Source organism: Thalassophryne amazonica, chromosome 23 (genome assembly GCF_902500255.1).
Source record: "Thalassophryne amazonica chromosome 23, fThaAma1.1, whole genome shotgun sequence".
NCBI lineage: Eukaryota > Metazoa > Chordata > Actinopteri > Batrachoidiformes > Batrachoididae > Thalassophryne > Thalassophryne amazonica.
This window is the reverse complement of record NC_047125.1, coordinates 15,568,411-15,591,352: the sequence shown is the minus strand read 5'-3', so window position 1 is coordinate 15,591,352 and position 22,942 is coordinate 15,568,411. Positions and strand designations below refer to the sequence as shown.

General features: G+C 40.3%; 1 protein-coding gene across 1 annotated transcript in view; it reads left to right on the top strand.

Annotated features, from left to right (window-relative positions):
* The window catches only part of LOC117505392 (phospholipid-transporting ATPase ABCA1-like), a 282,727-nt gene that overhangs the window by 249,443 nt on the left and 10,342 nt on the right, over positions 1 to 22,942 (top strand). Inside the window, exons 47-48 of the mRNA XM_034165037.1 lie at positions 1,160 to 1,263; positions 4,396 to 4,488. Of these exons, the coding sequence (XP_034020928.1) occupies positions 1,160 to 1,263; positions 4,396 to 4,488 (197 nt within the window). The remainder of the gene's footprint in view (positions 1 to 1,159; positions 1,264 to 4,395; positions 4,489 to 22,942) is intronic.

Sequence of the window (22,942 nt, the reverse complement as noted above, 5' to 3'; positions counted from 1 at the left end):
AGGTCTGCGCTAGAGCCTTTGCTACTGAACCCAAACCAAAGTTGGCTTCATGGCAAAATGTTTGCAAGTAGTATCGCAAGATCTTGCAAGACTATTACAAAATCTTGCAAAATGTTTCCCATGAGGGTGAAGTAATCAAGGGTAGACAAGTTGAGATGACTGCTAGAGCCTTTGCTACTGAGCCCAAAGCGAAATTGGCAACAGGAAAAAATGAACGATAATACTTTTGCAAGTATCAATCAATCAATCAACTTTTTTCTTATATAGCGCCAAATCACAACAAACAGTTGCCCCAAGGCGCTCCACATTGCAAGGCAAGGCCATACAATAATTATGAAAAACCCCAACGGTCAAAACGACCCCCTATGAGCAAGCACTTGGCCACAGTGGGAAGGAAAAACTCCCTTTTAACAGGAAGAAACCTCCAGCAGAACCAGGCTCAGGGAGGGGCAGTCTTCTGCTGAGACTGGTTGGGGCTGAGGGAAAGAACCAGGAAAAAGAGATCGATCACTAATGATTAAATGCAAGATCTCGTAAAACTGTTGCGAGATCTCGCAAAGGTTTTCCTTGAGTTTGATGTAACCAAGGGTAAACAAGTTGAGATGACTGCAGGAACCTTTGCTGCCGAGCCCAAAGCGAAGTCGGCTACCTCGACCTCATGGAAAACATATGCGAATAGTATTGCAAGATCCGGCAAAACTGTATCCAATGCCCATCTCTGGTACATTTTTTTTAATGTCTCTTTAGGGTCTCTGGGAAAAAAAAGCATCTGGGTGGGAAAAAACAAACAACATTGCACCATTTTTTCCAGCTCTTTAAATTTGGATGTTTGTGCATTGTGAGTACTTTTATTGCCAGCCTTAACCCTATAATGTCTGATCAACGAAATGTATGTAACTAATTTATTATTCAAGATTATTTTGTGTTGTGTATTTATTCCTGGGAAAGCCCTAGTTATTATAATTATTCATACCAAACGTAATTTATCCGTATTTAAGTCAAACCGGACTATAAGTTGTAGGATCTCCTAAATTCGTTTAAAAAGCGACTCATACTCCGGAAAATAGATACGTTGTGTATCACTGCAAGATTTGTTGTTGTTTATTTGCTTGTTCATCTGACGGGTGTGCACTGTGTTTTTAAATGCCGTGTGCCGCAGGATGAGCCGACCACGGGGATGGATCCCAAAGCCCGCCGCTTCCTGTGGGACTGCATCCTGAGTGTCATCAAAGAGGGTCGCTCAGTCATCCTCACATCACACAGGTGCAACACACGCCACGCACAGACAAACACACACAATCATATCTCATCCACAAAAAAAGGTGCAAAGTATCCTGATGCAAAATGCAAACAATGAATGAGCAGTAAATATTTGAGTTGATTGGAGTTGCACTTTAGTTGAGAGAGGGTTGGTGTTTTTTTTTTTTTCTTTTGTATTGGTTGGCAGAAACACAATGACGCCGATAAACCTTTTATAAAACACGACGCATTGATTGGCTGATGGAAAGAGAAACTGTCTGTCATCGCTTCAACCTTTTCATTATCCAAGACTTCCAAAAGAAAACTTAACTCTTCTCGCAACTTCTTCTCCTCCGACTGCGGCCTGTCTGACTCCCAAACAGCGATCCCTCTTGTTTTTGTAAAACTTTATGATCCAAGCTGATATGCAACATTTAACAATTTCCATTCATTTTCCAAACTGCCTAGTTGTTATTTTTTTACTTTTTTTTTTTTTTTTTGAATCATCGTTTTTATCTTCTGGCAGTGCATGTGAATAATCTGAGTCACTGGTTCATGTGGAATATATTATCCTCATTACACGTGTTCCCTTCATGGAGGAATAAAAGCATCAGTTGTTGTCCCCGGCAATGTGACTGAGCGGCGTCCAATTGTCCGTGGCACAGCCAGGTGCTTGTGTTTTGTTAAGTGGCGGATTCACCAGGTTTTACAAACTTAGAATCCTAATTGTGCCATTCCTCTTAAAGCTTCACGGGACACACCATGTGAAGCTTTTCTGAGGAATGGCACAATTAGGATTATGAGGAGAAAGATGAGGAGAAAAAATAAATAAATAAGACAAAAACGGCTACAAATGGTCCCTTCGTCCCCTTCTAATTACTAAATTTGTCGTCCATTTAAGGTGTCAGCGTTGGCTTGTAAAAACGCCTGAACCAAACTTTAAGTGTAAATTTAACAAGTCTCACACAGACACTCATAGTGAGTTTGATCACCCCCCCCCCCCCCTCCACACACACACACACACACCCTGTTTTTTAAAACAGTATTGTGGTGACTTGAAAAAAAAGAAGGAATAAGTGGGATTTCATATGTGGAGAGTATTGCCAGAAGTGGTTGACATTAGCGTTTAGCAAAAGCATAACATAAATAAGCTGATGCTTCACCCTACCCCTTTTCGGACATGTTGGGTACACAGTAGGAACTTTTTTGTTGTTGTCTTTACTGATCTATCTTGTAATTGTTGTTGTATCAAATGTTCGAAATAAACAGTTTTCATTCATTCATTCATTCAACTCTATTCTTGCATTAGCAGTTGATGCTAGTTAGGAGAACGGGAATATCAATTGTGGCTGGTGCGTTTTATCATATGGCTCATCGGTAGTCAAACAGACCATGTCAGTTGGTCTACCAAAATGTTGAACTGGGTTCAATTCGTGGTCATTCTACCAGTTCCTGGTGTTGACAAGTGGAAGTGACCCGCAATGGACTGGCATCTTGTCCAAGCGTAATCACATGGCGCTTTCCCTCTGCATGGTATCTGTTTGACTCCCAACGCTTTTTTCTGTTTTCCACTGGCCAAGCCTGTTACCTGGTCCTGCTTTTGGTATTGCCTCCATTGCTGTTGCAAGTGAGGTTAAGCAATACCAAAGGTGATGTGAAAACAATGTACCTCAAGGCTTATAATTAGGACTTACTACTATTTCTTCTTGACAATGTGTTTCATGAAAAAAAAAAATCTAGTTTTCAGTGATATTTTTGAAAGTTGCAGAATGTACTAGTAATTGGGGTTTGCAATATTTTGACTTGACTCTATTCACTCAATTCTCTGTTCATAACAGGATTTAATGACCAAAATACGTTTTTTACATTTTTAAAAATGGCAGGTACGGTTGCCAGAAAAATTCTCCAAAAACGTCCTGTAAAAATACATAAATACCTTCACAGTACCTGTAAATTCTACATTATAAAGTTATGATATTTAGAAAAAAAACAATGTTGTTTTAAACCATGAAACATTAGCATGTTAGGTTTTTTTTTTAATATATAATTGATTTCCCCATTTATTGAGATTTTTTGTGTGTGTGTGCTGTGCCCATTTTGCTCAGGGGTACCACATGGATCCACTCCAACTTATTGTCTGCACCACTGTGCTGTCACACCATAGGAACTACTCTGAAAATATGATGAAGTGTATAATTGTATATCCTCTTGCCATATGAAAATATTTTAATGAATTTGTACAAAGTATGCTCGTATGAGGAGTTTATTTATATAGCGCCAAATCACAAAAAAAAAAACTCATATCTGTTTAGAATTGAGGATGTTAATAAGATAAAACAGATTCTGCAGTTTATTACATTTTCATAATAACTCACATTATGTAAAAGAATGCTGGTGCAAGGAGTTTGAGAAGCACAGTTGCTTTTACTGCATTCATTTATTTACTAACTTTTATTCATTCATGTTATTTGCAAATTACAACAGTTTTATACTGTAAAATTTAAAGCACTTTTTTGTGTAACTATTTTGTATTTTGTGTAACTGTATTTTTGTAATTGTTTTGGCAACCATAGCTGCAATTATTTCATAAAACAATGGAATTTCTGTATGCTTCATATATATATATATATATATATATATATATATATATATATATATATATATATATATATATATATGGAGAGACAGACAGAGAAACAGAGAGACTAGGGGGTGTACTGTGGTACTATTTTTTCTGGGTGTCATGTTTTATTTTTGACAGTCTGTAAGATAGAGCACACAGTGTTAGCTTATGTAGCGGTTATGCTAATCACAGTACATTTATGCGGTTGACGCTAGCCTTATGCAAACGCTAATTGCTAATATGTGATTCCACATGTTCACACTAACCTCTATTAGTATTTCCTTGAATTTTGACCAACGGTATCATTGTTAAAATGTGAATTGTGATGTAGAAATCACGTTCGAGCCACACTTTAGCTTTAGTTTAGGCACTTGAGTGATTGTAGAATTCACGCATTAACACAGTAATCCATCCTTTTTAAAGATCCTTTTAAAAATGTCATCTTCTCTTTTGTCTCAAAGTCAGACTAAGACACCTGTATTATTGCTCTTTCTTGTTTATTTGATAACTTTTCACCCTCTTTCTTTGAATAGTATGGAGGAGTGTGAAGCACTTTGCACACGTATGGCCATCATGGTAAACGGCCGCTTCAAGTGCCTCGGGAGCATCCAGCATCTCAAGAACAGGTACGAGTCTGTCTTACGCAACCAAGCGCGGAATGGTAAAACACAAAAATCATCTTCAATCAAGGGAAGCGCTCATTCCCAGTGAGGGCTTATGTCATATTTTCCACCTATAATATAAATATTTTTCGACTGTGCACCATAGAAAAGTTGTAGTAAAAAATAGCCCAGAGACACTGTGGTGCTACTTCATAAACATATTTTTCAGTCTTCAAGAAACAACCAAGAGTGAAATACGTGTTTCTACATGAGTATTTCAGTGCAGAAATTTTGTGTGTGTAACAGTTTTCATGCCACAATGATTAAAAACAGAACATAGGGTGAAACAGTTACCGGGCAAGTTTTTATTATTATTATTATTATTATTATTATTATTATTATTTATTTTGAAATAAGATGAATTATCTTAATTTTAAAGGCTGAAGTTATCTTTGTCCAGATTAAAATTTGCTCCGTTATGCCTTGAAGCGGCACTAGCTTGTTTAGCTCTGAGCTAACATTAGCAACGGTCACTAATAGGCACAAGACAGACTCACTGATTTTTTTTTTTTTTTTTTTTTTTTTTTTGTGTAAGAGTTTCCATTCCACAATGATTCAAATCAGAACACTGGGTGATTTTAAAATAAGGTGAATTATCTCAATTTTAAAGGCTGTAGTTATCTTTGCCCAGATTAAAAAATGCTCCGTTATGCCTTGAAGCGGCATTAGCTTGTTTAGCTCTGAGCTAACATTAGCAGCGGTCACTAATAGGCACAAGACAGACTCACTGATTTTTTTTTTTTTTTTTTTTGTGTAAGAGTTTTCATTCCACAATGATTCAAATCAGAACACTGGGTGATTTTAAAATAAGGTGAATTATCTCAATTTTAAAGGCTGTAGTTATCTTTGCCCAGATTAAAAAATGCTCCGTTATGCCTTGAAGCGGCATTAGCTTGTTTAGCTCTGAGCTAACATTAGCAGCGGTCACTAATAGGCACAAGACAGACTCACTGATTTTTGATTTTTTTTTTTGTGTAAGAGTTTTCATTCCACAATGATTCAAATCAGAACACTGGGTGATTTTAAAATAAGGTGAATTATCTCAATTTTAAAGGCTGTAGTTATCTTTGCCCAGATTAAAAAATGCTCCGTTATGCCTTGAAGCGGCATTAGCTTGTTTAGCTCTGAGCTAACATTAGCAGCGGTCACTAATAGGCACAAGACTGACTCACTGATATATATATATATATATATATATATATATATATATATATATATTTTATTTTTTTATTTTTTTTTTTTTGTAAGAGTTTTCATGCCACAATGATTCAAATCAGAACATTGGGTGATTTTAAAATAAGGTGAATTATCTCAATTTTAAAGGCTGTAGTTATCTTTGCCCAGATTAAAAATTGCTCCGTTATGCCTTGAAGCGGCGTAAGCTTGTTTAGCTCTGAGCTAACATTAGCAGCAGTCACTAGTAGGCACAAGACAGACTCACTGATTTTTTTTTTGTTTGTTTGTTTTGCAGCAGTTTAACAAACTTGCAGTTGATGTTTCATTCCCCTTGTTGTTTTGATTCATACAAATGTTTCATCCCAATGATAAGTACATTTGGAAGTTAGGTACCTTACTCAGTGGTACATGGATACTCTGTCATCATCGGGGAATATACCCCTTTGTTCACTTATTGTTATGGACAGCCCACACTATGATTGGAACACTAATGGTTTTCTTTTTTGGTTTTGACACAAACAACACAATTTAAGGTTATTACACCCCAGGATGGGGTGGAAGATGGGATGGGAGGATGTGTGAGGGTAATATACACATGAATTTTGCTTATTGGGGCACCTTTGGTCTTGATGACTGAAGCACGCCCGTTGAGCACTCCAGCCAAATTAGTCTTTTCCCAAGTAGTTCCATTTAAACAGTCGTGACGTGCAGTTATTGTTTCAGCACAACTCTATGGACCTTAGGGGAGAGTTCCAGTCCACAAAGCAGTGCTTCCTCTCAGACTGAAAAAAGTCTATTTCCAACCAAATCTCACACCAATTCATGATGGCATCACGAAAAGCACCACATTTTCATGACAAGAGCACAAATTCATTTTGTGACGGTATCATGAAATACGGGGTGATGAGGGTTATGCTTAGGTGAAGCGGTTGGGTTAGAAATAGTAAAAAAAAACAAAAAACTAGTGTCACAAAAGTGTGACTCATTCCGTGACGGGAAGACGGAAAAAAGCGTGAGATTGGCCTGGTCTGTCCTTAGTCGGCTTTGCACACCTGTTTATGAGTTTTGTTATGTCTCCATCACGGATGTCTCCTGCCCTGAATTCTTTGCTCTTGGATATACTCTCTGATATTCATCTGACATTTTTCAAGGCCAACATGTAAGGTCCGGCCCAAGCCCTACATGGAAGAGCGAGGCCAATCCGTTACCGTAGGTGGAGTGCGGTGACATTATTATTGGTCTATTTTCTGAGCCTTTCAGGGGAAGGACGTTGCATTCACACAGCAAAATACAAGCATGGGAATATGTGGTGGCAATCACTGGTTGGAGAGGCAGATCAATACACCTGGGATGAGGAGTGGAGCGGACCATTTTTCAACTTGTGCAGGGGATCAGGGGAATGCCTAGAAACAGTACGGATGGGGCAGCACTGTCAAGGGTATATTACCCTTCAGGAGTGTGAATGTCATATCAGTGGCCAAGCTTTTAAAGCACTGTGGGCAAAGAATAGGTTGATGGTATGGGCTCAAAGAGGAGAGGGAATAAAGTTCAAAAATGTACCAACCAGATGTTCTGATAGCTGACAGATCGTCTGTGTCAATTACATGCTGTCTGTAGGAGAACAAGCAGAGCAGTGTATATAATTCATGAGCCACACACAAGGTCCTCTATAGGATAGGGAGGAGCCTTGGGAGCAGGGGGAAGGGAAAAACAAGAAAGGAGAACAGAGGGTTAACACGTCCGACTTCACACAGCACGCTATCAGAATGGAATCCGCAACGCGGCAAGTGAGGAGAAGCTCGATAAGCATGACATCGACACCTGTTTCTGCTGTGCCTGTTTGAATACTATCACTCAGTTCTTGTGAGTAATCTCTAATTGCATTTCCCTATCTCGGCAGCGCCTGGGGTAGTTAACGTTTCACGAGGTGTGGGACTCTCATTACTCATGAGCCATGGAGTCATAAAGTCACTGGACAGAGGTGGATGACAGTGCCGATACTTTTATTAGAGGACAAGTCTTTAGAGTCCCAGTGTTTTCGGACTTACTCAACGGTTGTACAACCTAGACTCCAAGCAGTGACCTGAGAAGATGACTGCATGTGTTTGGTATGAGGTTTATGCAGAGAATTCTTTCTACCATGGAAATGAATTAACTTCTGTATGATTTGTTTGGTGAGGAAAGCCATGTACACCACTATGACCACATGGTGCTGCTGTTCCTTAATCATGATCCAGTATGCAGGTGCATCAGTGCTGAGGACTCTGAGGAGAAAGCCGCTTGGTTGTTCAGTATCAATCAATCAATCAATCAATTTTTCTATATAGCGCCAAATCACAACAAATAGTCGCCCCAAGGCGCTCCACACTGCAAGGCAAGGCCACACAACAACCACGTAAAACCCCAACGGTCAAAACGACCCCCCGCGAGCAAGCACCCGGCCACAGCGGGAATGTTATATTAGCCTATATTAAAGAATTTAGTCTAGAAAGATGTAACTTATTGTTGTTTGTATCTTGACATACTGACAAAACAATAAAGACCTAAATTACAGGTAAAACTGACAGAAGAAACAATATAGAATGTTTTAGAACTTGGTTTTAAATAAACATGGCAAAAACCCAAATGTCAAGCTCTATTACCGTTCTGGCACCAGTCATCTGAGCTAGGCTCCTGGAGCCTCCGTCCATCGTTGTGCTCATCCAACTCAATCACTTTGTACGTCGCACCAATTTCATTGAACACATTCTTGGCCATTTTACATAAGGACAGGTGCTCTTCGAAATATCACCACACAGTTCTGAGACACGACCTCCTGAACATACTGTACACAACCAGAGCTGGACAGACCCCTGCGAGAGGATGTTAAATTTCTCATTCAGTGTTAAATGAAACAACTCCACCTACTGATGAATTCGGCTCTCGTTTTATGCAACTACCGTCGCTTATTTACATAAGCTGTGTTACTTTTGTTGTTAGCCGACCTTCGGCAGCCGCTCCACATTATTCTACGAAGCCCTCCTGCTCCAGCACACATGGCGAAAAAACAGCACACAAGCACAAAATATCGAAGCCGTGAATCCAGATGAAATATGAGCTCCATATGCAAACACTGCGCTGGTCACACAACCTTCCTGACTGCACTGTTGTTGTGCCCAGATGGCTGTCAGTTGAGAACAAAGGTGGTTCTACCAGCTGGCAGATGAGGAAAATGGCACTAAAGCGTATTCCTAAGCCAGGGCTTACCTGGATGGGACTGTGATAATGACTGAGGGTTCAGCACATGCTCCAAGGCTTGTCCTTACCTGGATGAGACCCTGGTAACGATTGAAAAAGAAAATTAAGGGTGCCAGCACATGCTCCGAGGCCTGACTTTAACTGGATGGTAACTTAATAATCACTAAAAATGGTAAATCAGGGGTGCCCAAGGTCGGGCCTCGAGATCTACCTTCCTACCTTGCTGACACTCTTAGTTGTCTCCCTGTCCAACACACCTGAATCCATTGAAAGACTCATTAGCAGACTCGTTTCATTGGATTCAGCAGAGAGACAACTAACAGTTTCAGGAAGGTAGATCTCGAGGCCCGAACTTGGGCACCCCTGAGATAAATGGTAAATGGACTGCATTTATATCACGCTTTTCCATCTGAATCAGATGCTCAAAGCGCTTTATAATGATGCCTCACATTCACCCATTCACACAGACACACTCATATACGATGTCAGGGTGCTGCAATGCAAGATGCTCACAACACACCGGGAGCAACTAGGGGATTAAGGACCTTGCCCAAGTGTCCTTAGTGATTTTCCAGTCTGGCTGGGTCTTGAACCGAGAAATCCATGAAATCCAATGAAGACTTGTTAGCAGACTTTTAATGAGCCTTTCATTGGATTCAGGTATGTTAGAGCAGGGAGACAACTAAGAGTGTCAGGAATGTGGCTCTCGAGGACCGAACTTGGCCACCCCTGCACTAGACCATCACCTCCCATTGAAGAAAAAAGGCAGTAATCAGCACCAACACATGCTCCTAGGCCTGACTTTACCTGAATGGTACACTAATAATGACTAAAAAAGTCAATAAAGGGCAAACCACATGCTGCTAGGCTTGTCCTGAGCTCGATGGGACCCTGGTAATGACTGAAAAGGCAATTAAGGATGCCGTAACAGCTGACAAAGGCAATTAAGGACACTACCACATGATCCTAGACCTGTCCTTACCTGGATGAGACCCTGTTAACAACTGACAAAGGCAATTAAGGACACCACCACATGATCCTAGACCTGTCCTTACCTGGATGAGACCCTGGTAACAACTGACAAAGGCAACTGAGGACATCACCACATGATCCTAGACTTGTCCTTACCTGGAAGGGACCCTGGTAACAACTGACAAAGGCAACTGAGGACATCGCCACATGGTTCAAGACCTGTCCTTACCTGGATGGGACACTGATAATGACTGAGACAGACAATTAAGGGCACCCGAAGATGCTCCAAGGCCTGTCCTTACTGGGATGGTATCTTGGTAATAACTGAAAAAGGCAATTAAGAGCACCAGAGCATGATCCTAGGCCTGTCTTTGGGACCCTGGTAATGACTATAAAATGTAATTAAGGACAGGAGTCTCTGTTTTATTTCCTCATCACCATCCTGCCACATGTTTGCTCTATGTTGCTTCACACTGCTGCCCGGCCTACTAATGCTTCTGCTCAGTCATTTATATTGTGGTCAACCTAATCAATCCAGTTTTGTGGTGCGTACCCTTGAAGACCCAATATTTAGTTTCCATGTAAGTCTGTAATACGGGCTAATGCAGAGTCTCACAAATGCAAGCTGTTGCTAGTTTGAAGATAGGGCGAGTTCCATCAGGTAGCAGGGGTGGGGAAGTGATACAAGCAGGTGGTGGCATAGCCACACAGCGCAACGCCTGACCTACGAAGCAGGGGGGTTAAACTTCCTCCCCTGTCCTTCCCCCCTTCCCCCCGCTCCAACGTCTCAATCTCTTTTTCATCACGAGCCTCAGAGAGGAGTGCGGAATCTCACCACGGGTGCAGCTCTCACATTTTGACCCCCCATTGCTCACATGTAATACATGCTCACCCTCCCACGTTCACAGCTCTCGCCACCACCCTGCCACCACTCCTCATCCTCTCCTTCAGAAACCATATTACCCCTTATTTATTCCTCCACCCACTACTCTCAGGTGGCAGGGCTTCCAGATGAGCCATCCAAATGCTTGTTAGTGCTGCCCCCTTTAGTTCGTTTCTGACCCTGTCTTTATCACTGAGATGCCCTTCTGCTGCTTTAACAGCCCAGTGTCTGTGTATCAATCAAGCCCCAAATGAGCTAAAATGGCCTGTTGAAATCGCTGAAGAGATGGCGTGTGAACGCAGCTAAAGATTCAGCTAGTGCTACGACTGTTTTAGCTGTTTAAAAACACCCTCTTTACCTGCCCTGATATTGTGCCCCTTCAAGTCAATCATGCTTCCAGGAATCTGTGAAAGGCTGATGGGGAACAGGGAAAATAAAGTCATTAAAAAAAAAGCAAGTGGCTGTAAACCGTGCTTTTAGTATAGCAGTGTGCCGGAATGAAAGCTCCCCGGTGTTGAGTAAACCCAAATGAAGTGGAGGAACCAATAAAAGCAGCTTCAAAGCTCCCCTATAATCTTGTCAGTCAGGAAGGACACCCGCTAGCTGATGCTGGGATTTTATCTGATTGATATCATTCATATCCCGCCTTCATTGCATACCACAGTAAGTACACAGCACAGCCTCAGGTCTTATTTTCTCCTTGGTTAAAGTATGTCACAATATCAAAGTGTTGTTGGGATGGTGCTTTTAATGCATTAAGGTAATTCAGTGCAGGCACAGGAGATGTTTTTGTTGGTTATTTTTTTTAACAAGGGTGGTGTCTCAAAGTTTGGATCAATCCCCCGAACTTGACGTTGAGAACTCCAATAAACTCCATCCGGCTCGCTGCACATCAGCTCTGCAGATGTACCATTAACTAAATAGTTTAAGGCTTTTAAGTGTGTGTCACTGGTGGAGATGGATGGCAATATAATTCTCTTTAAGGTTTATAGTGCATCAGTGGCATAGCCATAATTTAGGTGTCTGGAAAGGTGGTAGGCGCAGATGGTGCGCTGTATAAATACTGTACATATCGAAGGACTGCTTGCACCTGTTACCCAAAAATGTGTTGTTTACATGACATTGTGTGCTCGTTTAAGTGGCATTGTTGGCCAGTAGACAGTTTTAAGACAATGATTTTGTGCTTAATTGTATTATAATTTGTGTTTAGTATTCACACATTAATCTCGCTGCAATTTGCAACATCACTGTTAGAATTTTATTAGGCACACGTTGAAGTGTGCATGCTTGAAGAGCGCTGAGTAATAATTTTAAAGGGCTAACTGATGGCCTAACGGGAAGATCATGAAGTAACATTATGCACAAACACACCGTAAAAATGTCCTGAAGTACAAGCAAACAGTCTCAGTTATCGTTTTATGCGGCATAATTTAATGTCACTGCAAATGCACAGATTTTAATTATTGAGTGTCTGGACTAGTTTTGTTTTTGTGCCATTAAAGGGACTCTAACTGCCAAGACAGTAGATTTGTTTTAATCTGTTGAAATAATGAGACCATTCACAATTTTGCAACCAAAACAGCTGCTCTAAAAACTATGATGTACGGGGGTACTGTTTAACATTTTGAGCAGTTAACAAAAGTGTATGACTTTGAATTTACAGTATTTTTTAGTCCAAAAGTATATGTGTTTGCTAGCACAGATAAATTCAACACTTGCAAATCATGTAGGTGACACATACTTGAGCATTTTCTAAAACCATATCTTAAAAAACTGCTGACTTGATGGACTATAATCGACTTGAAAGCATAATATATAAAGCATGACTACAAGCTAAGCCAGGATAAGTTTTGAACCAGACATAAGCAAAACTAGTTAGCTTGCCAGTGTAGCTACTAACTAGATAATAATTAACAATAACCTTGAGAGCATCAAACAATATTGTATTGTCTTACGTCTTATTCAAAATTACATTCATAATTTCAGAAGAATTTAGACATTGACATGGCAGTATTTTATAGATTTGTTAGTATATCGTAGATAACATGATAGATACTACTTTAGCCAGTATAGAAAGCTAACAAACTGGTGCATATCAGCTGCTAGCGAATAATAATGTAATAATTATGTGACATTTGTTTATTTGTACTATCCAGTGTTGTGTTCCAAACTGGAAATTATAGTGATTTGCTTTAAGAACATTTTACATTTCAGCAAAGCAGAATTTTATCAGCACGGTAATATATGATGGCTAGCTAACATGACAGCTACTGTAACCATATGCTAGCATGGTGGTCACTGTAATAACAAGACAAAACTAGCAAGGTAGCTAGTGCATAGCTCAGGTGTGAACAATATTTAACTCACAGTAACATGAAATCAGTACATTTGTTCAATCAGTAATTTAGTTACTAGAAACTGAAAATGATATTGACTTGTTTTAAGAAAAGCTCAGACTTCAAAGAAGCAGACTTGTTCAAAAGTAGATCAGCGAAAACACGCGGTGCATTGACACGCTGCATCCAACACGTCAACCAGTAACTCACTAGCATTACCTAAAAAGCTAGCACTATGGCGGCCAAAAGGAAGTAAATAATAAATGGATCCTTTTCCAGATTCTGTATGTAGGGTACATTCAGTTTGGATTCCTCTTGTGTGCGTGTGTTTTTGTTTTTTTGTCAATATCTTGCAACATCTGCCTGAAAGCACCTTGCATGGGGCATTTTAATATTTAACATTACAGGTATAAATGGGTACGTGGCGCAGGTTTGCTAGTAACAGTAATCGGGGCACAGATTACTTAAGCAGTTGTGTAGTGATGTGCAAGTCCAACGAGTGGGACCTTACGCAAAGTCCAAACGTATCAGATGTGACCTGTGTTTTCGGTAGCAGCCCATTTTGGATTTTAAAACGTCCACCATGTCAATACCATTTTACCTTCATTATCGTTAGTAGGCAGCACCTTCAGGAACAAGGCCAGCATTGTTCTAGCGAGGAGTGTTAACACAGCGAAGGGGAGGCAAAGCCAACCACAAGGGGATACACATATGACATAGGTGTGCAGGCAGGAGTTGTAAATCCATTTATTACATGTTAAGCATCTCCTCCCTTTGAGAAATAGCCCTGTCTGATTGTAAAACAAAACACCAGCGAGCCATTTCTCCCTCTTCTGCTCTGTCGGCACCCCCTCCAGGAACCAGGCAACATTTTTGGATGACTTCCTGCCGTATCAAAGCATCCGACCCAAGTCACAGTATGACCTCGTGCCCCGTGTCCGCCCTCCCCCTGCAGACACAAACACGAGGTTTGGCAGAGGTGAGGGTGACCTTTGTAGACTCCAGCAGATGGAGGAAGGTGGCGGAATTATTTTCTGCCTGTCACGGCCTTATCTGTGCCTGGCTGTTGTTTGTTTTAAATTACATGGAAGGCTTTCCAGCACACCAGCGTGGAGAGGATTGAGGCAGAATAATGAAAATGAATAAGAGAAGGCTGCAGTGCAGACGCTACGGCGGCTCCGCGTTGAAATCGCTGCATTGTATCTCTAATGTAAAACAACATGAAAGAATTAGTTGCGACATCACAGAGCAGGCTCGTCTTGAAATGTGACACACACCTTCTGCCAAGACTGGATGCAAGTTGAATGTAAGAATAATAAAAAAAATGTTTTTACTTATATCTATCAGCAGATAAAAGCTTAATTGTTTAAAGCGTGGCATTCTGTTGTCGTAAACGAGGTCGCGTTTCGAACCATTTCACCGCCTGTCGCAGGCAGTATTTATTAAAAGAGTGCTGAGACAGAAGGCGTATCAATGATAAAAGAATTTGTTTAGCTGCGAATACACAGGCAGGCATAAAAGTACATTTTTTCCCAAAGTTCTGCCTTCAGCCACTATGTTACTGTAGACACAAAGTCAATAAAAAAGGTAAGGTACAGTCGACCCGGAGAGCGAATGAGCTAATTGTTAAACTGTTCCATTAGTCATGCACGGCCCAAACATTTGTTTAAACTCCAAACCTTGTTGCCACAATGCCTACTGACCTTATTGGATTTCAGCAAAAAAAAAAAAAAAAAAAAATCCCCCCAAAAAACAGCCTTTTGCATCTTGGCTGAGCTTGGCAGTCCGAAGGCAAAGAACATCTCCTGAGCCAGCAGCTATAATAAACACAGGGGGATTACGGCCGCCGTCTTGTTTGGATGATGAATTAAACTTGATGTGTGGGGATGTTTGTGGTGTTGCGCGGGGGGTGTCTGATTACAGCTTGTGTAGTCTGGTGTAGTCTGTATTTTCACACAATTGCAATGATCGGTAACAAACGGTTGTTTTCCCAGACACCAAAATGCACTTTTGTCTTGTGGGGGCTTTTTTTTTTTGTGCCAGTGCAGTGCCCACGGCACAGCAGTGGGAGGCAAGAGACACACAAACAGACACAAGGTTCAATTCAAATGAGGAAATGTAAACGTAGGTTGTTGCCATTGTGGCACCAATTAGGCCTCCGAGGTTGAAGTGACATGTTAATCAAGAGCAGATGAAATACTTGATACATCTATGTTATAATCCTCTAAGGCCCAAATCTGTACATCTGTGTTGTGAAAAACTCACAAACCATTTTTTCATTCTTCATTTTTTTCAGGTAACATGTAAAATTAGCTGAAAATGTGCTTTCTCAACAAAACTGTAGCCTTAAGTATGTTTTTAAGTACCTTTTAAATATCAATGTCCACAATGGAGGCACTGACTTAGCTCATGCTAATGTTAGCCTGTTAGCACTGCGTTGCGTGACAGTGTTGAGTTTTCATGCTAATGTTGGCCCATTAGCAACACATTATGTGAGGCTAGCGAGGTTTCTTGTTAATGTTAATCCATTAGCATTGTGTTATGTAAAGCTAGTGAGTTGTCATGCTAGCATTACCCGTTGGCAACACATTATATGATGTCAGTTAGCACTGAATCATTGTCCTATGTGATCGGCTACGACTCAGTTTTCAAGACACATTGACAATTAAATCCAAAACGAGTCGCTGCTTTAAGGTACTACCCTTGCTGAGGTCCTCAGCAACCACAAATATGTACTTTTTGAACCACATTATAAAGTTTGTTGCTCACAATGGCTGCACTAACCCTAAACCTAATTACTAACCCTAAATTGTTGCTTTAAATATGTTTTGTAAATGTACAATATAAATAGGTACGGTTGGACATCCAGCTCCCTGATGTGTACACACATAGCAATGTGCATAGTAACCAGTGAGCCTCTAGAAACAAACCGCTGTCGCGCTCATTTCCTGCTTGACGTCCATCGCGCTCACATTGTTCTGCAACGTTTTTTTCTACTTAATATACACCAGTTTTCACAGAGAATGCCACGATCGTGTGTTGCAGTTGGCTGTACCAACCACGATAAGTTAAAAGATCAAAAAGTGTGTTTTCGAGCTCCCAAAGCGCCACAAAAGTCAGACAAAAAGGATAAATGGCTGGCTGCTATCAGCCGAGTAAACGAGGATGCTCATGGGAATAATGCTGCCGGATCGCAAGTTGGCATTGTTTATCAAATCAAATCAGTTTTATTTACATAGCGCCAAGTCACAACAAACAGTCACCCCAAGGCGCTTTATATTGTAAGGCAAAAGCCATACAATAATTACAGAAAAACCCCAACGGTCAAAAAGACCCCCTATGAGCAAGCACTTGGCGACACTGAGAAAGAACTATGTCTATGTCGGAACTACGACAGTATCTGATAGTCTTCAAACCTCTGACTTTTGTTCTTGATGAATGAAAACATTCTTGGCAAATTTTTTCAAAATAAATGCTTCAGAGCCTGTGGGACACTCAGCTAAGAGCAACAAAGGGGCGTCGAAAGGCAGGGGTTGGGACAGACAACAGCTCGCCTTGTGGCGGACCATCAGCTCTATCCTGAGATCCAACTACGAGCTTTTTAACTGCAGCAACTTTTGCACACCTATCTAGGTTCTCCACATAATCATATGCCATTTGCCATGACCGAAGCAGCAGTCCTTTGCGAATAAACAGTGGTAAAGACGACTATACCAACAAGAGTGCGCGTATAGTTTGTTTTCAGCAGCGATCTGAAATGGCGGCCATAACTAAGTGGAAGTGACGTAGGCCCGACCACATATTCCATGATTAACAACACACACATGCTAAGGTTAGCCTGATAGCATCACTTTTTGCAAGGCCAGCAAGGTTTTCAAGCTAATGTTAGCCCATTAACATTGTGTTATGCAGTGCTTGTGAGTTTTCAAGACACATGAACTGAAAATGAATTGCTGCTTTAAGATGCTGTCCTCGCTCAGGTCTTTATCCACCAGAAATATGTACCTTTTTGAAGCACATTATAAATTCTGTTGCTCACAATGTCTGTACTAACTCTAAATTATACTTTTAAGTATGTTTTTTAAATATGCATTATAAATTCCATTGCTCACAATATACACACTCAGCTCATGCTAATGTTAGCCTGTTAGCATCACATTGTGTAAGGCCAGTGAGGTTATCATGCTAATATTACTCTGTTAGCATTGTTGTTATGTGATGCTAGCAAGGTTTCATGCTTGTATAGGCCATTACAATGCTTTATATCACACAGGCTAGCATCATGTTGTGTGATGCTACTGATTTTACACATGAATGATCAAATCCAAAATCTTCACTGTGATCATCATAATGGATATTTTATTGATCAACTTATATTTCATAAACGTTATGACTAAAGAAAGCAACTGAAATACTTAGCGATTGTTATTTGAATGACTCTATATACTTCATTAATTTAATGTAATACATTTACTAAAATATATATTTTAAGTATTTTTAATGGGAGGAATTACAGATAGATCAGAGTGGATTTACCTTCGGGATTGTGCAAGTAAAACATCAACGTTCAACTGGCTGACACTTTTAAAAACGCATCAAAAATAAAAATGTAATCATCATGACAAGAGTCTGACCTCTTCTAATATCCATTAGTCTCTTCTGATTCATACTGTGTGCAAATACGTAAAGGACCCATACATCTGAGTGGACATTTACTTAATTAAGTGATTAAACATCTCACTTAATCATCTTACTTAATTACTTAAGTAATTTTGAGTAATGTTAATTAAACCTCTGTAATTTCTGTGATGTTCCTGTGATTAAACATCACAGAAATTACAGCATGCATACACATGAATACAATAAAGCTTTAGCTTTCGCAGAAATCATAAAACAACAGTGTTTTCTATATCAAGTTATCTATGAAATTATCACAGAACCTGCCTTTGGGTACAGATTTGCATTCATGCCCTTTTGTATTCCTATTGTTTTTGAAAACATAATTTCCCACAAAAGTATTTCTTTATTTAATTTACCATGTTTGTCATGTCCTGCTGTGACTGGCAGAGCCAATTAGAAGATGCGAGGTAAGAAATTTGAGGGTAAAGAGGGTAAAGGGTCCATAAAACACACTGATTTATATTCCAGCCCTTTTGCACAAGGGTTAACACTGTTGTCGAGTTACAGTTGAGCCCTTCAAATGTTGTGATTTTGCGTCCTTTAATATTTGATCTGGCTATATTTAATAAATGTGACCTAATCTGTGTCCACAGTGGACGAGTCTTATTTGCAGTGATGAAAGTTCACCGGATATTACAGGATTCCATGATCTGAAACTGTCATTAGTCAAATGTGCCATGTCGACATATCCGTGTCCTGTATAAATAGTTGCACTCTCCAAACCCTGAATCTGCTAATTTGCATGTGCAGAAAATCTTTCATGATGATAATAACAGTTTATTGCATGATAATGAAAATAACATGTATTGCGCATAATTGGTTTTGTTGCTTTGACAACAGAAAATAGCCATTTATACTCAACAAAAATATAAACGCAACACTTTTTGTTTTGCTCCCATTTTGTATGAGATGAACTCAAAGATCTAAAACTTTTTCCACATACACAATATCACCATTTCCCTCAAATATTGTTCACAAACCAGTCTAAATCTGTGATAGTGAGCACTTCTCCTTTGCTGAGATAATCCATCCCACCTCACAGGTGTGCCATATCAAGATGCTGATTAGACACCATGATTAGTGCACAGGTGTGCCTTAGACTGCCCACAATAAAAGGCCACTCTGAAAGGTGCAGTTTTGTTTTATTGGGGGGGGATACCAGTCAGTATCTGGTGTGACCACCATTTGCCTCATGCAGTGCAACACATCTCCTTCGCATAGAGTTGATCAGGTTGTCAATTGTGGCCTGTGGAATGTTGGTCCACTCCTCTTCAATGGCTGTGCGAAGTTGCAACGACGAACTGGAGTCAGGTCGAGACCCCGATGAAGATGACGAGCATGCAGATGAGCTTCCCTGAGACGGTTTCTGACAGTTTGTGCAGAAATTCTTTGGTTATGCAAACCGATTGTTTCAGCAGCTGTCCGAGTGGCTGGTCTCAGACGATCTTGGAGGTGAACATGCTGGATGTGGAGGTCCTGGGCTGGTGTGGTTACACATAGTCTGCGGTTGTGAGGCTGGTTGGATGTACTGCCAAATTCTCTGAAATGCCTTTGGAGACGGCTTATGGTAGAGAAATGAACGTTCAATACACGAGCAACAGCTCTGGTTGACATTCCTGCTGTCAGCATGCCAACTGCACGCTCCCTCAAATCTTGCGACATCTGTGGCATTGTGCTGTGTGATAAAACTGCACCTTTCAGAGTGGCCTTTTATTGTGGGCAGTCTAAGGCACACCTGTGCACTAATCATGGTGTCTAATCAGCATCTTGATATGGCACACCTGTGAGGTGGGATGGATTATCTCAGCAAAGGAGAAGTGCTCACTATCACAGATTTAAACTGGTTTGTGAACAATATTTGAGGGAAATGGTGATATTGTGTATGTGGAAAAAGTTTTAGATCTTTGAGTTCATCTCATACAAAATGGGAGCAAAACCAAAAGTGTTGCATTTATATTTTTGTTGAGTACATTGATAATAATTTAGTAATAAATTAGTAATAATTCAGTTTAAACGTCCTCATTCCCTTTATTTTATGGAACCAATTTATGGATGTTGACTGGCTCGAATTCTATCCTTACTTCAAAAAAAAAAAAAAAAAAAAAAAATCTGAAATATGTGATGTAGGACATCTGATCACAACTCAGAAAATTCCCAGTCGGTTCTGCCAGTTTGAGCCTCGTGGCGTGATCCAGTTCTGAAAGTCACTTTTAAAAAATACATCTTCAAGCTTTATGGAAATGAGTATTAAATAAGTGCTTCCATGCACGTAATATGCAAAGTTACATTATTCTTGTACTGTGGCTTTTCAAACTCAAGCAGTCATATTTGCACTGGAGGGACTTCACGACCCATGGGGCCCATTCATTCTGCTGCTCAGCACCAGCACACAGCTCCACTTCTTCTTCTTCTTTCCCTCCCTTTGGGATTACGTAGGACTATAGTTTATTCCCCATATCTCTAATTGTCACTAAGGGAGCCTCTAACTCTTGCCGCATGTAACTCTGTACACACCAACAATGGACGTTTCCATGAGTAAATCCAACATTAGGGAATTAATTAGGCAGAAAACAATGGGTCGTAAGAGGACGCACGACAAAATAACAAAGCACGGAATCTTATTTGGTGCTCACCAAATGTAACGTACAGCCGGCAAGATGCTGAAGGCTAATTAGCTTTCCAGCTTAGCGATACGCTTCGTTTTCATCTGTGACAGTATTTTATGTCCGGGACACTCTTCATGTTGTAAAGCTTTACCCATCAAGCAGGTTCACACATTTCTCATCAAACTCTGACTGTTATATGGAGACGGCCACAGCGGAAAGCGAGTAATTCCACACGGCGTCGGTGATATACAACAAAGACCAGATGATGATGATAACGCTGTAAAAGAAGCTCGATTGGCTTTGAATCTCTTTTATTACCTCTGTCACAGAGTCACTATTTTTGCCTCGCCGTGTGTTTATTTGTCGAGTTGTGTGTGGGAAATCTCACAAAGTTATGGATGTTTTTTTTTTTTTCATGAAAATATTTGGGATGGTCTGAGGTCTGTTTCCATGCTGCCTTTAAAACTGCAGTGTAGAGTGTTTTTGGCCGTAGTATCCAATATACTTCTAATTTCTTTATTTAATGAGCGTGTAAAATGTTCTGCAGCAGTATTACTTTTTGCTTGGAGCAGTTTCTGTCTGTCCCCTTTTGTTCTTTTTGTTTGCCTCAGGGTGCAGTTGTTGCGAAATTGTACATGTTGGGTTTTTCACATCGACACCACAATCAAAATATTACACTCACAAGTGCGATATGAAGTCAACTCCATCCATTCATACATTCATTTTCTGTCACCTACACTGTTAAACTGAACACATTTTAATACAATAATTAAGTTAATGTAACTCAAACTTTGAAAAAAGTTATAGTCACTCATTTCCATTAATTAAACTAACTCAAAAATGAATTGTTGTCATAACAACTCATTTCCTTTAAGTGCATTTAAAGTTTTGGGGCATTTAAGTGTTGGTGAAGTATTTCCAGTGCATTCCATTCACTCATTTTAATTGAGTTTATGTATCGGAGGCCAGCAGGTGTTGCTGTGCATATGTAATTAGTAAACCTCACTCCCAACATCTCAAAAGAATTCTCTGGTCACAAGACCAGAGCCCTGGGTTTTAGCCTTCTGGTTAGAGAGTCCGACTTCCATGCTGGAGATCATGAGTTCGCGTCCCGAGGGGAGTGAATGGGCGGAGTCATAACACAACACAGAGTCAACAAGTAAACCAAAGAATGTATCAAAAAAGTTTTTTAGGTAGAAATGTATTTGTCATTTTTTTATTGAAAAACATAAACTAGATTTACTTAAGTTGAATTAACTATAAATTGTTAAGTTGCTAAAACTTTAACAATTACATTTTTGAAAATTATTTTTCATTTAAGTTGGCAAACTCAAATGATTTAAGGCAGTCGGTTTCCTCAAATGGTTTGAGTTCAACTAACTTATTGAATTTGACACTGTATCCGGGTCTGGGTCACAGTGGCAGCGCACCCAGCAGCTCAACCCACACTTACCTATCCTTAGCCAAATCCGTTAACTCTTCACGGGTGATCCCGAGGTGTTCCCAAACTAATTGGGAAATATAGGGCCAGTCCACATGGAGACAAGTGTATTTGCAAAAGTTTTGTGTTGTATTGGCATTTCAACCACACAGAATGTCTTCTCTGTTTTTATTGTTGTTGTTGTTGTTGTTGTTTTGTTTTTTTGTGGGAGTGTTACACTGCCACATACAGGCCTGGCATATATACTACAGCGTTTTCAATCATTTCAGTGTTTACACAGCTATTTCTTAAAATGGTGCTGCACAAATCATGTCCGTTTCCATGTGGACAACGCTGTAATCTCTCTGGCGTGTCCTGGGTCATCTCAGGGCTTCCTCCCACTTGAACGTGCCTGGAAGAGTTCCTTAGGGAGGTGACCAGATGCTGGACCAACCTCAGCTGGCTCGTTCCGATGCGACGGTGCAGCAGCTCTACTCCAACTCCCTCCTGTATATTTGCTTCTCACCTTATCCCAGAGAGCAAAGCCAGGTTCCCTTACAGGGGAATCTCTCTCATCTGCGGTTTCTATCCATGACCTTGTTCTTTTGGTCAGTACCCAATGTTCATGACCATAGGTGAGATAGGAGCATATTGACTTCTGGCTTGGTTCTTTATTCACCATGACAGTCAAGTGCAACATCAGTAGGACCTCAGATGTAGTCCCAATCCATCTGTCAAGCTCACCCCCACATGTAAATAAAACCCTGACATAGCTGAATTTTACTTGGGGCAATAACTCTCCCCTGACACAGAAGGGACAATCCACCCTTTTCCCAGAAGACCATGATCTCAGATTTGGAGGTGCAGATCCTGTGACACGGTGATATGTGCAGGCATTGTGAAAACACTTATTAAAAGTGCATCTTAGTGTTGCGCTTTTTATACAGCACTGTTCTGGACTTTTGACCTACTTTTTGATGATCTTAGTCCTCTGACATGTTGCACCAGGTGGAAGATTGGTGCCCCAGTTTAAACGTCCTCATTCCCTTTATTCTATGGAACCAGTTTATGGATGTCGACTGGCTCAAATTCTATCCTTACTTCAAAA